The 15,799-nt window shown below is 40.7% G+C and overlaps 1 protein-coding gene across 1 annotated transcript; it reads left to right on the top strand.

The window, feature by feature from the left end:
- Nucleotides 1-13,635: 13,635 nt before the first annotated feature.
- LOC148039006 (rapid alkalinization factor 23-like) lies at nt 13,636-14,720 on the top strand. The gene has a single exon (XM_087675524.1). The coding sequence runs from the start codon at nt 13,885-13,887 to the stop codon at nt 14,311-14,313; it is 429 nt and encodes a 142-aa protein (XP_087531650.1). The 5' UTR covers nt 13,636-13,884; the 3' UTR covers nt 14,314-14,720.
- Nucleotides 14,721-15,799: the final 1,079 nt, after the last annotated feature.

The following is a 15,799-nucleotide window of genomic DNA, read 5'->3' as shown; positions in this document are numbered from 1 at the left end:
AACAAATGGTGGGGAAATGGGTAGGAGCTAATGGGAAGGATGCAAGCCTAATGTATGAGGCAATATAGATGCCAAGGAGAACCTTGCATAGAGAAAGGGAAATGGAGCTGATAAAGCCCACAATTTTGACAACCTATCCAATGAATGGGACTTGAGGCAACAACATCTTTTACCAAGTTTCCCCAATTTGTAAAGATAATTTATGTCCCAAGACAACATTGTAAATTGAGAGATGGAAATCCAAGTCTAGAACATGGACCTTTGCTATAGAACTAGAAGGATGATCGGGTAAAATTGGCAATGGTGTCAACACTACTAATAGTAGACAATGATGAGACGTCACCTATGGTGATAGTAACCTCGAGGGAATGGAGATGTTGGAGCCAATCACACCTATAAGTCATATGACTTGAGGCATCACTATCCATTAGCAGGGGTCTCTCTAAAGACAAGAGAGCCCAAGTCATGGTTGACTTGATGGATGTGAAGGAATATTGACTTGGTTGTAGATATTGGAGAAGATGCCTCGTGATGCATGGTCTTTCCATAATGTGGACACTTGGGAAGCCCTTTGCACTTGTCTTGATTGGCTTTTGTTCCCCTTCTTCATCTTCTTTTCTCCTTTCCTAGATGATATGCCGCTTGTAAAAGCATGTCTAGTGGATCTTACTCCACTTGATCCTGTATCCTAATGTCTCACATTCTGCTCAAGTATCATGGTGACTAAGCCATTCAATGGGTGCGGAAGAGGTTGTATTTTAGGGATGGTAGATGTGATGAAAGAGTCGAAGGCAACATGTTTACCAAGGGATGTAAGCTCATTTGGTATTTCCTCCATCTTTGTGATACGAAGAAATGTGTTTACCAAGGGATGTAAGCTCATTTGGTATTTCCTCCATCTTTGTGATACGAAATAGAGTACGTGAATGATGAAGCAAGATGGAAAAGATGGAGGGATGGGGGACGGGAGGCAACCCAATCACGGCCTACATCTCAATCCACATTACGATCTCTTTGATCATCAATGTCCGCGTGTGTTGAGCTTGCCATCTTAACACTCCCCCTCAAGCTCAATTGCATCTCTACAACTCCAAGTAAGATTTGAAATCACGGTCATGATGATTGGGATACCAATCGTCATGGCGTTGAGCATTTCTTTGTTGATCCTTGCAATGACGATGGTTTGGATGCGAGCCTTCATGGTTTTGGTAATCGCTCTAGTGCTCCTCATCATCGTCTCCATTGTATTGCCCACTTGATCTTGCCAATTGTATTGGTTTGCCGCATGTAACTGCAATGAAAAATGTTGTGTGTCTATGAGGACTCGACTACCTCTGTGAATGGATGGCACTCTACCCATTGCTACACTTTTGCTTTAGCGGCCTTCGAGGAGCAAAAGCGACATGTTGCATGCACCAGAACTTGCATTTGGAGTTCTACTAGACCGGCTATCAACAAAGATGGGGTTGACAACATTTATAATGGGAGTAAAATGAGGTAGCGAGTCTATAAGGTGTCTGAATACAACAAACAATATTGAAAGTGTTCTAGTAGATGGCTCTCTAATACTCTTCTTTGTCTCTAATACCATCTGATAGTGTCAACAAAAGTAAGAATACAAAGAGAAGAGAAAGAATAGAGGAGCAAACGTCTCCTCATAATCAATCCCATAAGTTTGTACATATTCTTTGGCAACTAATTTCACTTTGTATTTGCTCACACTTCTATCTGTATTATGTTTTACTTCGTAAACCCACTTACAATCTTTAGCTTTCTTTCCCTCAAGCAATGGTACCAAATGCCAAGCTTGATTTATATGCAATGCTGCCATTTGTTCATCCATGGCTTTCTCCCAATGTAGAGATGGCCAATAGCTTCCTCAAAACAAGTAGGTTCAATTGATTTTATAACCTTTACCATATATGCATAATGGTGAGCAACATAATCATTGTATATCAAACTATTTATGAGATATCTTACTCTTGTTGACTTGTGCAGTTGTGCAGAGCAATGTATGATCCCTTTACATCAGCCTTGGTTTTCCTTACACCACTTATACTACGAACAACTAGAATACCAAACTTCTCATTCATACTTTGATCTAAGCAATCAAACTCACCATCTACATGTGAATAGTCTACATAAGCATTTAACACACCAAGTGAATCAACCATCTTTTCTTTTTTTTCTTGTGTGATGCATTTTTTGTACGTGTATGAGTGCTATTTGCGTGTAACTTGCCACTCCATAGTCTCTCAATAGACCTACTAAAAGAGGACTCTTCTGACTCACTCAATGTTTGTGACTATGGATTTACATTTTTTGCATCATCTTTTCTTTTATATAATCTACAACAATATGTTTTTCAACAATATACCAATTGCTCATCTCATCAAACACAATATCTCTACTCACTTTAACTTGTGTGGAATTGGATTATAATACATGTAACCCTTTTTCTCGAGGGCATGTAATGCATCCAAATACTTAAACATGTGACAAATCTGGTTTTTTATCAGTAAACTTTTCCTTTGATATCATATCATGCACTATAGTAGTGGAAGTCCTGCCCATAATATACATAGTTGTAAAGATAGATTTAGCCCAATAATAATGAGACATGTTCTTTCCGACCATCGAGGCTCTTACAAGTTCTTTCCAACCATCAAGACATGTTCTTTCCGACCATCAAGGCTCTTACAAGTTCTACAATGTGCCTATTCTTCCTTTCAGCAATACTATTTTGTTTTGCATAGTGTATTTGCATGTGAACTATCTTTGAATTTCATGTTGTTTCAAAAAATTGTTGAATTCGTTGGAGAGGTACTCTCTCTCTCTCTCTCCATTTGACCTTAGGCACTTAATTTACACACATGTTTGTTTCTCAACTAAAATTTTACAATCTTCAAAGCAAGAGAACACCTCACTTTTCTCCTTCATAAAGTACACCCATACCTTCCTTGTATGAAGTACACCTCACTTTTCTCCTTCATGAAGTACACCCATACCTTCCTTGTATGAAAATCAAAGAAGGTTATATGATACTTACGTCCAACCATTAATGTAGTATTTGTAGGACCCCATACATCTGAGTGTATAATATTAAGCAAATGCTTGCTTACATATTTATCATGAGAAAATGCACGCCTTGTCTATTTTCCAAGTTGGCATGCTTCACAGACTTTCTGCATGTCAACCACTTTAAACTTAGGCATGACAGTTACAATTTCACATGATTACATATTCTTTAGTCACTGCACATTTACATGGCTAATATGTTTATGCCAAATGTCAATATCAACCACAACTCCTGCACCTTGTGCAAACATAAGAGGCTTTAGCTCGGGTACATTTATATCCAAGGTAAACATTCTTCTCACATTCTTACCTTTTACAACCATTTTACATCCCTTTTCAAAATCTTCTACAAAGTAGTCATTTTGATTGAACTCTACTAGTTATTTGTGATGTTAGTAGGTACATGCATAATAAACAATGTCTCATTATCAACATGATTATTGGTAGATGCATAATTATTATGATGTTTTCTTCCATTTTTGTTATTTTCATCTCTCCTCTTTTCTGGACAATCATATGAAGTATAACCTATCTGACCACAATTATAGCATGCTCTATTATCATAACCTACATTCTATCTGCCATGTCCTCTGTGGCTCTCTTGTCTCTACTACTTATAGATGATTGCTCTTGTGAGACATGAGATTGCTCCTAAATTTGCCCATAAAGGTTACTACTACGGCCTCTATTACCATGATCTCTATCTCTACTTGTGTTAGAGTAGAGCACCCATTTTGAATTGTTGATCTCTCCTCTTTTTTGGACAATCATATGAAATATGACATTTCTGTGGCACAATTATAGCATGCTCTATTATCATAACCTACATTGTATTTGCCATGTCCTTTGTGGCTCCCTTGCCTCTACTACTTGTATATGATCACTCTTGTGAGTCATGAGATTGCTCCTGATTTCACCCATAAAGGTTACTATTGCGGCCTCTATTACCATGACTTCTATCTCTACTTGTGTTAGAGTAGAGCACCCATTCTGAACAGTTTTTTCTTTTTGTGATGAAGATGTAGAAAGAACCAAGTTTTTCTCTTCTAATATTAACATAGATATTAGATGTGCAAAATTAGGAGTGGTGTCTCTTGTGTTTATGGAGGTTTGAAACTACTTGTACTCCTTACCCAACCCATCCAAACATACAACCACTATATCATTATCATCAATTTGCACTTTAATAGACCCAACAACTTCAAAAATACTCTTAATCTTCAATGCATACTCACTAATAGACATATTGCTATGCTTGACTTTATTTAACTTATACTTTAACTGCAACTTTCTAGCTTTGATATTTGTACCAAACAGTTTGACCACATTATTCCATACTTTTGCAGGATTGTTTGCGCCTTGCATATGTCCAATCATATAGTCTAAAAAACAATGATGGAAAGCTAATACGTAACTTCCCAACAAGTACCTTAGTTCCATTCCTTAAATGCCTTGGCTTGCTTAGTTGTGGTGGCATTTTTCGATGGTAACTTTAGATCCTCAGTATTATCTCCTTCAATGTAGTCTCAATAACCTTTGCCCCTAAGTAAATTTGTCAGCATGAACTTCCAAGCATAGAAGTTATGCTTGGCAAGCTTGTCACTAACAATCTGATTAAATCTCTTGAACATTATGCAACAAAACCCAAAGATCTACTTTTATCAAGAACGTGCTAATTTAGGTGTTAACCTTAGCACAAGAAGAAAGTGAAAAAAGTGAAAAAGCGTAAGTCGAGACCCAAAAGAAGTGGCATAGAAGGAAATCAGACACAATGGGAAGAAGCACAAAGGAAAATGGCTGTAAGCGCATGGGCAGCCTCAAAATCAAAGTCAAAGGCAAAGGCACATCTTTAAATGCAAGGCGCACCTAAAACTTTTTGTAAAAGAGTGCTCTCTCCTATGCAAATTATAAAGGTGGATGGGCGGTAGAAAGAAAACTAGGAAGATAGAAGGACAATGGAAAAAAGGTCCACAGCCGGCCATGTAAAAAAGGGGATAACCACCTAAAAGGGATTATGGTTTTATATATAAAGTTGAAAAGTTTGGTGTGTGGCAAAGGCGATTCATCTTCTTCTCTTCTTTTCTCCTTCTTGCTTACTTGTGTGTGCTTGAGAGAGAGAGTGTGTGTGTGAGAGTGTGAGGGAGTGAGTGTGTGTGAGGGTGAGGGATCAAGGAGAAGAAGCTCTCCATCATCTCCTCTCTTCTTCTCTTCTCTTGTCTCGCGCACTGATATGGAGGATGGAGCTTGAAGGTGGAGGCTTGAAGTTGCTTGAGTTTGCATCAAGAATTGTGGAGCTACCGAAGTGCTTGAGAGAGGAGGCAACTCGTTGGGGCATCAAGGTAAGCTCACTACACCCTAGTAGGATCGAAGGTGTATCGACTAGGTGAGAGATAGCCATAGGTGTTCGCTTGAAACACTTGAACAATAAGTAGTCCGTGGGTCTTGGCAATTGAGCGTGAGCTCACCTCTACATTTTGGTTCCATTGCCGGGACCAATGGATTCAGGCTTGAGCATTTGCGCGCCTCAAATCAAGCAACAAAGTAAGGGTTTTGTCCCTGAAGAACCAAAGCTTGAGATATGTAGGAGGTTTGGGTTTTTAATCTGTGCAACAAGTAAGTATTTTGATTTTTTGATGATTAGGCAAGTAGGAGGAACCATTTCAGTTTTTTGTTTTTGATTTTTGTTGCATTTAGAGTAGGATGGGACCAAGGAATTGAAGGAAAAATCTTTAGGGTTTTTGTTGTTAAATAGGGCCAAATAGGGCATAAACAGGGAGAAAAATGGAAAAAATGAGTGCTTGGAGGTGTTAGAATCGCACAGAGTGATCGGATAGATTAAGGTTAAGTCCAGCAAGGGTTTAAGACCCTGGGAGAAGGGAAACCTCATTTTCAAGGTTCTGTAGGAGAGAGAGAGAGAGAGAGAGAGAGAGAGAGAGAGAGAGAGAGAGAGAGAGAGAGAGAGAGAGAGAGAGAGAGAGAGAGAGAGAGAGAGAGAGAGAGAGAGAGAGAGAGAGAGAGCATGACTTGATGCTTCTGGCGGATCGATTGAAGGCTACATGAGTTTATTGCTTGGATCAGGTGTGTAGAAACCTTTCTGTGCATCTAAACTTTGATCCTAGTGAATCTTGCTAGTGCGCGTGGCCAGAAATCAGTGGTATGAAGAGATTTTCATTCTCTTAGTTTATGTGCCGACGGGCGAAATCAGATGTGATTCATAGGTATTCGATTCCTAGAATCGGACGCTCGGACCACTCAGACTCGGACCGGTCCGATCGATTGATCAAACCAACCAAAATCAGACATCCCAATAATCGGACCACTACCACACGTCCAATCCTAAGGATTGGACACTTGGACTTGACCTTGTCCGACTTTTGGAATCAGACATACTCAAATCAGACTAGCTTGACCTGTCCGATTGGACACACCTTGTCCAATTTCCAAAGTCAGACATCGTAGAATCAAATACAAAAATCAGACCATATAGAATTAGACACATGTCAAATCGGATACAGAAAATCTGACTCTGCAGAATCGGACCAGATTTTGACACATCAAAATTGACAAAATTAGCGCATCCGGAACAATAGAGAATACAATCCACAAGAGGGGAATTCACTGAAATCCTTACATGCAAATTTAACCCTAGAAATCATAGCCAAATGGCTAGGCATAGTGCTAACACTCATATCAACATATTTGACACACTTAGAGCCATAGGCTAACCAGCAGACCCCCTTTGACCCTGAGCAAGCTGAACCACGTAGCACAAACCCTAAAGACCAGAGGAGACGGCCAAGAATCGACGAGTTTAGAGCCCCATTAGGCCGAGAATTGAGACGAGAGTGCAAGAGCTTCAATTGTCACTTTGTATTCGCATCCGCATTGTTTTCCACCACTTGATGTGCACGTAAGAAAGCTGAAAGCTTGATTTCGCATGGTGCACGGAAGTGAGTATGCACACACATACTGAGTGAGTTTAATTGAGGATTTTTTATAAATAATAAGGAACTCACTCATACCTAAGAATCAAAATGAACCCATTGGTAGGAGAAGACCCTAAAATGTAGTCGGGTGATTGAGAATCCCAAGTATAGGACCAAGCATGGACGTGACCCAAGAGTTAGACACTACAAGGATCGATCCCATTGGAGGAGTGGATCTACCCGACTCGATCAATCTCATCAACAACCTGGTGGAGCACGAGACTACGAATATGGCGGAGTCAAGCACTAACCACAAACATCGCGATGAGCTTGACCTAGGTGGTTTCCTGATAGAAATCCAATGGCTAGTCACCAATTACAACCTACAGACTTAGACATACCACCATAGTAGGACGCCCAAGGATATCATAGCAGACCTTGAAGAGGAGAGGAGACTAGCGTGGGAAGCTTTGCAAGGCATAGTGACCTACAATCAAGAACAACAAGCCAGAAGCTTGCGACACAACATAGAAATGCACGACATTCAGTGAGTGCTAGCCCTAGCAAGCAGAAATAGGACATGCCCCAATGCAGAGAGGGAAAGAGCATTGGAAGGTGATGTCATGTTGAGTGAGCTTCTTATGAAGTGACTACTAGACAACTTGTTTGCAAAGCAAAGTGCCACTGCAATGGCAACCTCGTTGCTTGCAGGATTAGGAGTTAACCAGGGCGCTAAGAGCCAATAAAAAATCCCCATGGCTAAGCAGCTAGACAAGTACCAACCAAACATGACCCATATAGTTTCTAGAGTAGTTCGAGAAAGTCTACGAGGCCAAAGGCCTCACCGATCTTACTCAGTGCTCTCAAGCCTTCTGTCTATGCTTGGGAGAGATAAGGGAAGGACTTGGTATAGAGTCTAGATGCTGCTGAGCTGAATGACTTCAACAACCTTAAGAGTCTCTTCATTAAGAGATTCTATGAGCCTGGGTACTTTGACAACCTTCTAGTGTGACTAATGAACATCAAGCAGAGGGACAAGGAGGACATAAGAGATTACATCACCCACATATATAGTCTTTTCAAGAGGATCCCAACTAGTTAGCGATCCACTGAAAAAGTGGTCTCCACAATCTTCATCAATGGGATACGAAGTAAGAAACTCTACAAGGCCTTGGCAAACAATTCAAGCTTGCAGTGAGACGTGCTAAACAGGGTCTTTGATGACGAGGCTATTAGAGTGGATGACCAGCTCAAAGAGAGAAGCTCCAAGAGCTTGACCCGAGAGGAGACAAATGCTAGAAACTCTGAGAGAGTTTCAACGTCAAGTAAAAGATCAGGCCCAAGTGCTCATGATAAAGGGAAGGGCACGGACGCAAGTCAGGAGCTAGCAAAGATGAAGATGGAGCTAGCCAAATTACAAGAAATGATGAGACAGCCAACACGCCCTCACGTCCAATGCATGTATTGTGGCAGAAACCACCTGCCAGCCCGAGTGTTAGGACTCGAGGTCTTGACCCTACGCCAACTGCGGTAGGTTCGATCATGATGTCATGCACTGTAGAACTACCGAGGAGACTCTCGTACTCACAACCCTATGGACAACCTTACCTAGAGAATAGGCCGCAAAACTTTTTCGGGAGGGGAGCCCCATTGGCTCTCCTGCCAAACCATCCATTCTAGGATGGAGATAAACCCTACAAGCATACCTAGACCATTTAGATCCTACGTAATCCTTCCACCGAGCGATGCTCCAGTAGTCTACTATATGGAGGAATTGAACGACGAAGAGCCTTATGTGCACCCTTGTGTATTGTATGACAAAGAGGCCAATGCAATCCTTATGGATTATCGATGTATACTAGTGATGGTGTTGGGTAGAGATAGAGGTAGAGGCTTTGAAGGGCGGACCCAAGAACTAATCTCGTGTTGGACTTCTGGACACCCAAGACATATCTCCTCACGTTGCCCCAATTGGGAGCATGATAATTGAGAAAAGACATATATAAAATTTACGGTCACATCCAATGTTTTTGTATATGATATTCAATTAATTTGTGAATATAATGCATGATTGGTACACATTTTTCTTACCGTTTACTCAAAGTCTGAGATCGCCTAATCAATGATCTTCGATTGAAACTCGCCGAAGCGTCGTATATGTTCTATAGACAAGTGACGCTTTTGTTTGATTGCCAGCTTACATTGAGAGCAAGGACACGGGACACACTGATTAAGATACACCTAACGATCTTGAACATTACGACTTTCATCATTTTCCATTTGGCCACATACATCTGAATGCACAATCTGTAATCTGACAATTGCTCTAAAAGCAACATCACGAGGAAATGAAAAATTATGCATTTTTTCCAAAATGCATCCCTCACATATATGCTTATTAGGAGGTCTCTCCAAGAGATGTAAACCATCAAGCATTTGTGTATGTTGTATAAGCATCAAGCTGCGATAGTTAACATGCCCCATGTGAGCATGCCATAATTTTGCCAGTGAGACAGCAGGAGTAAGAGTAGATGATAGATAGACTGATTGATCAATTGAATAAGCATTTATTTCATACAGTCCATGACATAAAGTGCCAGTCAAAAGCAAAGTCATGAGTTCTTTATCTCTGACCATATATTTTTCATAATCAAATGTAACTCAATGTGATTCAATATGGACCTTCTGACGTATCAAGGTGTAGGGAGTTTCTTTCACCAAGCTTTTAACCATGAAATGTCCTCTTGAATGACTACGGTCTCTCTTTGTTTTTCTCTACCCCCTCGTGTTTTCTTATTCATTCTCCTCTCTAATCCCTCCCTCCCTCCCTCCCTCCCTCTCTCTCTCTTTTTCTCTCTTTATTATGTTTCATGTTTATTCCCTCTCTCTCTCTCTCTCTCTCTCTCTCTCGTTCTTTCTTCCTTTTCCTTTCTTCTTCTCCCTCTCTCATTTCCTATCTTTCTCCCTCAATGCACCTCATTCTCAACAAACACAAACAAAAAAAAAGGAGAAAGAACAAGAACAAACCAAGAGGGAGCAATGTACTCACCACAAAGGCTCGAAGATGGATTCTTGGTCTCCTCTTCACGATGGCTCCTCTTTGCCCTTTGTACACTTTCTCCTCTTCTTAGCGAACGGCGGTGGCAGAGGCGGGGAGAAGCTCTCTTTCCTTCTCTTTCTCTCTCTCTCTCCCTCCCCCTCCCTCTTTTGTTCTCTCTTTTGCAAACTCTTTTACAAAATACCGTGCTCAGGTTTCGGCCGTGTTTTTTTCGTCTGAGTACGATATTGCTAATTTGCGTTGGAACTTGGCATCGCTATTCCCCCCCTTCCCTTGTAGTGACACACCTTCGATCCTACCGAGGTGTAGTGAGCTTACCTTGATGCCCTAATGAGTTACCTCCTCCCTCAAGCACTCTGATAGCTCCATGATTCTTGATGCGAGCTGAAGCAACCTCAAGCCTCCACCTTTAAGCTCCATCCTCCATAGCCACGTGTAAGAGAAGAGAAGAGAAGAGAAGAGAAGAGAAGAAGAGAGGAGATGATGGAGAGCTTCTTCTCCTCGATCCCTCACCCTGACACACTCACTCCCTCACACTCTCACACTCCCTCTCTCAAGTACACACAAGCAAGCAAGAAGGAGAGAAGAAGATGAGTCCACTTTGCCACACACCAAAGAATGAGCTCCTCATTCACTTTTCAATTTTATATACAAAACCCTAAATCCCTTTTGGGCTGTTATCTCATTTTCCCCTTTTTTACATGGCCATAGGCCCTCTTTCCTATTGTACTCCTATCTTTTCAGCTTTCTTTCTACCGCTCATCCACCTTGACAATTTACACAGGAGGGAGCCTGGCGCTCTTTCAAAATTTTTTTTTTAGGGGCGCCTTGCATTTAAAGATGTGCTTTTTTCTTTGACTTAGCTTTTGAGGCCGGCCTTGTGATTTCAGTTGTTTCCTTTCCTGCTTCTTCTGTTGTGCCCGATTTCCTTATGGGCCACCTCTTTTGGGTCCCGACTTGTGCTTTTCCACTTTTTTCACTTTTGGGTCCTGACTTATGGACCACCTCTTTTGGGTCCCGACTTATGGGCCACCTCTTTTGGGTCCCGATTTGTGCTTTTCCACTTTTTTCACTTTTTTCTTGTGTTGAGGCTAATATTGGGTAAATCATCACCTATATTGAACTTAGTACATAAGCATACATTAAGCAACACCTATAATGTCTGACAGTATCCAAATATAGCATGCCACACCTAACATCTGTAACTTATTTGTGAAACTAATGAAGCTTATAGAGTACATGTACCTTACTAGATTCACATATGAATATCCTCTAACTCTTGAATGTAGGCTGAAATGCTCTAGCTATAAAGTATCATTAGAATAATATGCATGTGTAAGTACCAACCACATGAATGATATGAATGCCAAAATGGTCATGTAGGTGCGTGAGTGCATCTCATGTTGAGCTCGATATCTCAACTTATACACCACCTAGTCAAAAGCTACATTTTTATCCTAATTTGCTACATATACTCATACATTTATCTTGATCATTGTTGAGACTGCTATTGTAACATTTTAGGGATACATTTGATTATGGCACATTGCAACACCACCCTTGCGATGGTCTTAGAGACATGTAGTCTTAAGTCCCACTAATTGTATTGTCTTCATATCCATTATTCATTCATTATTATTCATCATTCTATAGAACATGTTCTATGTGGTGTTGTATACTTTTGCAATCCAATGTTTTCCTTTCTAAACAACCTATGGTTGATGTCTTCCACCATATTAAAATCTCCATGAAGATTATAAGATATAGTATTGTTTGTCTTTGGTGGATAATTGATAATTAATAGCTACAACATAGATATTATAATACAATTAAGATCCTCTCTTACATATTTGTGTACAACAATCACAAATTCAATCTTTCGATGAAATAGAGTTAGTTTCCCATAACCTTGTACAATAACTTGTATGGGTTAATAGATGGATTTGCTAACTACAAATTTTAATAATACTTGAACAAAATATTACAGATGTCTTAGCCATTCACTTTAATCATTTTTGTGTTGTGTTGATATCCCACTAAAATCTCCACTCATTAGAATATTGATGGATTGTATATCAAATTATTCACACTCAAAATAGTCACAAGAAGCATAACTTTAGGTATGAACTAATAATCTACATGTGCTTTTGGATATATTAGGGCCATTGTTATGCTTTGTACTTTAAGTTATTAGTAAAACTGGGCGTAATAATCTATATCACAGTTTTTTGTTTGGAATAAAAGTAATAGGGGTGTTTGATGGTTATAGTGTAGTCAAAGTGAAAATACCTAGAATAAGAACATGTGGTCATTCAAGGAGAGAGAGAGAGAGAGAGAGAGAGAGAGAGAGAGAGAGAGAGAGAGAGAGAGAGAGATCTTTTGTGCTTTTTGCTAGTGTTAACAAGAAACAAAAGTGGAGTCATAGAAAGTTTTAATTAAACATCTTCGCATTTGAAGGTAGAAAGTTTTAAATCTTATAATGAATGACAAGCATAGTGAAGACCCTAGTTAGCTTGGGTGGTTGATGTAACTATTCCCATTAATATACTTACACATATTTTTTTAAAGAAAACAACAAAGACATTCACAATCTCAATGAGGGTTGTAATGTTTGTACTTAAATTTATGCTAATTGACTCCATAAAGTTTTTTTGCATTCTACTATAGTATGTGCTATGAAGAACTTGGTTATGTGTTGGAAATAAATAAAGGCCCTTGTCTTGTGAGTAATGTAATCACTTGTTTTAGACGTTATAGAGGAATTTGGAAGGTAAGACTTGCGTCACATGGGCATTAGTAGTGCATTTGGTGGTTTGTCATTTATCAAGAGTACCATCATGTTGCACAAGGGGTGTTATGCCCTCCAAATTTGAGCACCTATGCAACATCGATTAGTATAGTCACAAGATATTGGAACATGCTAGCTTGTGATTGGAGGGATAATTTAATGGCAAGTGGCAGGAAGGTTGCTTTACGGACCATAGTGCCAATTTGTCTTCGTAGTAGATTGGCTAATCGCACTATCCATGTGCAAGCATCACATTTTTTCATGGGTGTAGTAGGGGATCCACTCGCCCCACTAATGCTCACTGAGCCAATGGGTTAAGGGGGGTGGGAGTGGTGTCCAACTATCCCCCCATTAACACTTAGCGCAACCTAGCCTTGTGCAACGTGTGTGAAAAATAGTTTGAAAGTTGACATAAAAATCATAGGACTTGATGATTTGTAGGCTTCTCCTTATATTTTATATTTTTATACTATAACCTACTCTATTCTAGGCTGTCAAATTAGAGAACGTTCTCTTAGAAAAATTTAAATGATTTTCCTTCAAAATCTAATAATATGGGGAAACTAAATGTCGGGGTTTTTCGTGAAGAGTGGTGGGTAGGTAGGAAGATGCGTGTTGGGAGAGATGGAAATGAACTGGCTGGCGGCAAAGGCTTTCCCTTTCTCATATTTTCTAGTCCGGAACGGTTGAAACGTCGAGGTGATGCCCATGCAATGACGTTTTCCATTGACGCTTCCTGATAAGTTCCTTTCGTTTTCTCGGCCCGTTCAATATGGAATAGCAATCGTATGGGGCGCCCTTCTCTCTCTCTCTCTCTCTCCAAGTGATCATCTTCCTAGCACAATATAGCCTCTCTCTCTCTCAGAGTCTCTGAGTCTACGTGATACAGTTACTTCATCTTCCTGGCACAATATAGCCTCGTTCTCTCTCTCTCTCTCTCTCTCTCTCTCTCTCTCTCTCTCAGCACAGATCATTGCCCTCACCTCATTTCGACTCCGAACAACCCATCCATCGACACCATCAGAATTGGAGCCATGGCGCCTGGTGTAATTATATCAGCAGCAATGGTGGCTGTACTGGTCTTGCTTGCAAACGTAGCAGCTGGGGGAGGAGAGGTTCACATGACGACGTACAGGGGAAGGCAGTTGAAGGCGAACCAGCTGCGGATGTCGACAATATGCAGCATGAGCGAGAATATAGGGGGATGTGTGGATCATGAGATGATGAGCGGTCGGGATGCAGATGAGGTGGAGTGGGCAGGAGCTGCAGGTGCAGGGGTGAAGAGGCTTCTCCTGCAGACGACCAGCACCAGCAGCTACATCAGCTATGGCGCTCTCACTGCAGACACAGTGCCCTGCTCCACCGCGGGGGCCTCCTACTACGACTGCACCTCCTCCTCCGCCGCCAACCCTTACACCCGCTCTTGCACCACGATCACCGACTGCGCCCGAGACACCAGCTAGCCGCCATCCCATCTAGTATCAGCAGCAGCTGCCGTACCGTCCATCAGGCCCTTTTGGTTTATGATCATACCCTGCGCGTCTGATCTTCTGCCTTCCTTAAACATGATTGTAAACGTTCGTTATATTCAACCCTCATGCTGATCCTACTTACGCCTCAATTGTAGTCCCCATATTGTTCTGCTTCTTGAACACGATGCATCGAATTCATCCGATCTCATTCGACCGCCCAATATTTGTATTCGCAGTGCAACATAATAACTCGCTCCAATCCACAATTAGCGGTAGGTTGCAGCATCACGCAAGAACACCGGCCATTGCAGATTGGCTGGCGTTGTATCTATCTTCCCTTAAGCATTTCTGAGCCTGTTTAGTATTCAACTATCAATCGATGTCTCTCGTGTATTTCAGATTCTGGCCTTTTCTGCCTCCCCTCGAGCATTTCTGATCATATTAAGCGCTCTCTCTCTCTCTCTCTCTCTCTCAACACGAAAGCATTGTAATTGTCTCCTTGGATCGCCCTTAAACTGAGGGTTGAAAATCGGGAAGTAACTTTTCCCGAGTACACGGGTGCATGTACTCTCTCTAGAGGATTCAAAAGAGAGAGGTGCAAGGCCAAGCAATGAAGTAGTCTAACGAAAGGCAAAATATATTGCCGATCTACAATGGGTCTTGACTTGGAAGTTTGTGTTAAATATTAATCCAGCTTGCGTGGAGTTTTGAAGAATCTCTACAATTAGATAACCTATGTGCACAATGAATTGCATGTCCTTTATAGTGATGTGTACCATAAACTTATTCCATCATTGAATAGTAGTGCTACTTGATACAAGTTATTCAACTACTTGATATAAATTATATGTTCAAAAACTCCACATTTAAAGAATGTACCTACTTTGTAGTGTCTCATTTCACTTTCTTATTTACCATTTGTTTAAGGTTTGTAAATTGTTACAGGAGGTTTGTGATAAAAGGTTAAGCCATGTCCTTTAGAGTGTGACTGATCTATAAATAATGGTAATAGCGTTTCTTGCATGCAGAACGCTAAGCCACGAAGTGACATTGCAAGGTAAGCAAAGTTATCATAAGATTCAATTCCCTATCACATGGTAACTTCACTTCTCTCATTTCATTCTCATACACTATATTTCACTTTTCTCATTGTCTCCCCTCACTTCTTCCCCCATATGTATTTCACTTCCCTTAGCTTCGTACAACTTCACTTCCTCCTCCTCTCTCTCTCTCTCTCTCTCTCTCTCTCTCTCTCTCTCTCTCTCTCATACCAATATTGTCACTGCCACCTACTTCATATCGTGCAAAAATGCTGCAATTGAAGGGGTATCCTAAGAAAAGTGAAGTTGCCTTCTTCCCTACACATTGCCTTTCGTTTTTCTCATCTTTCTCTCTATTTCTCTCAACTTTACTCCTCACCCTCTCTATTTTCAAGTTTTTTTCTCTCTCCCCTCTAAATATTTTCCTCTCTCCATCT

This window comes from Lygodium microphyllum, chromosome 3, assembly GCF_053477565.2.
Source record: "Lygodium microphyllum isolate KBCC chromosome 3, Lygodium_microphyllum_v1.1.10, whole genome shotgun sequence".
NCBI lineage: Eukaryota > Viridiplantae > Streptophyta > Polypodiopsida > Schizaeales > Lygodiaceae > Lygodium > Lygodium microphyllum.
This window is presented reverse-complemented; position numbering and strand designations above follow the sequence as displayed.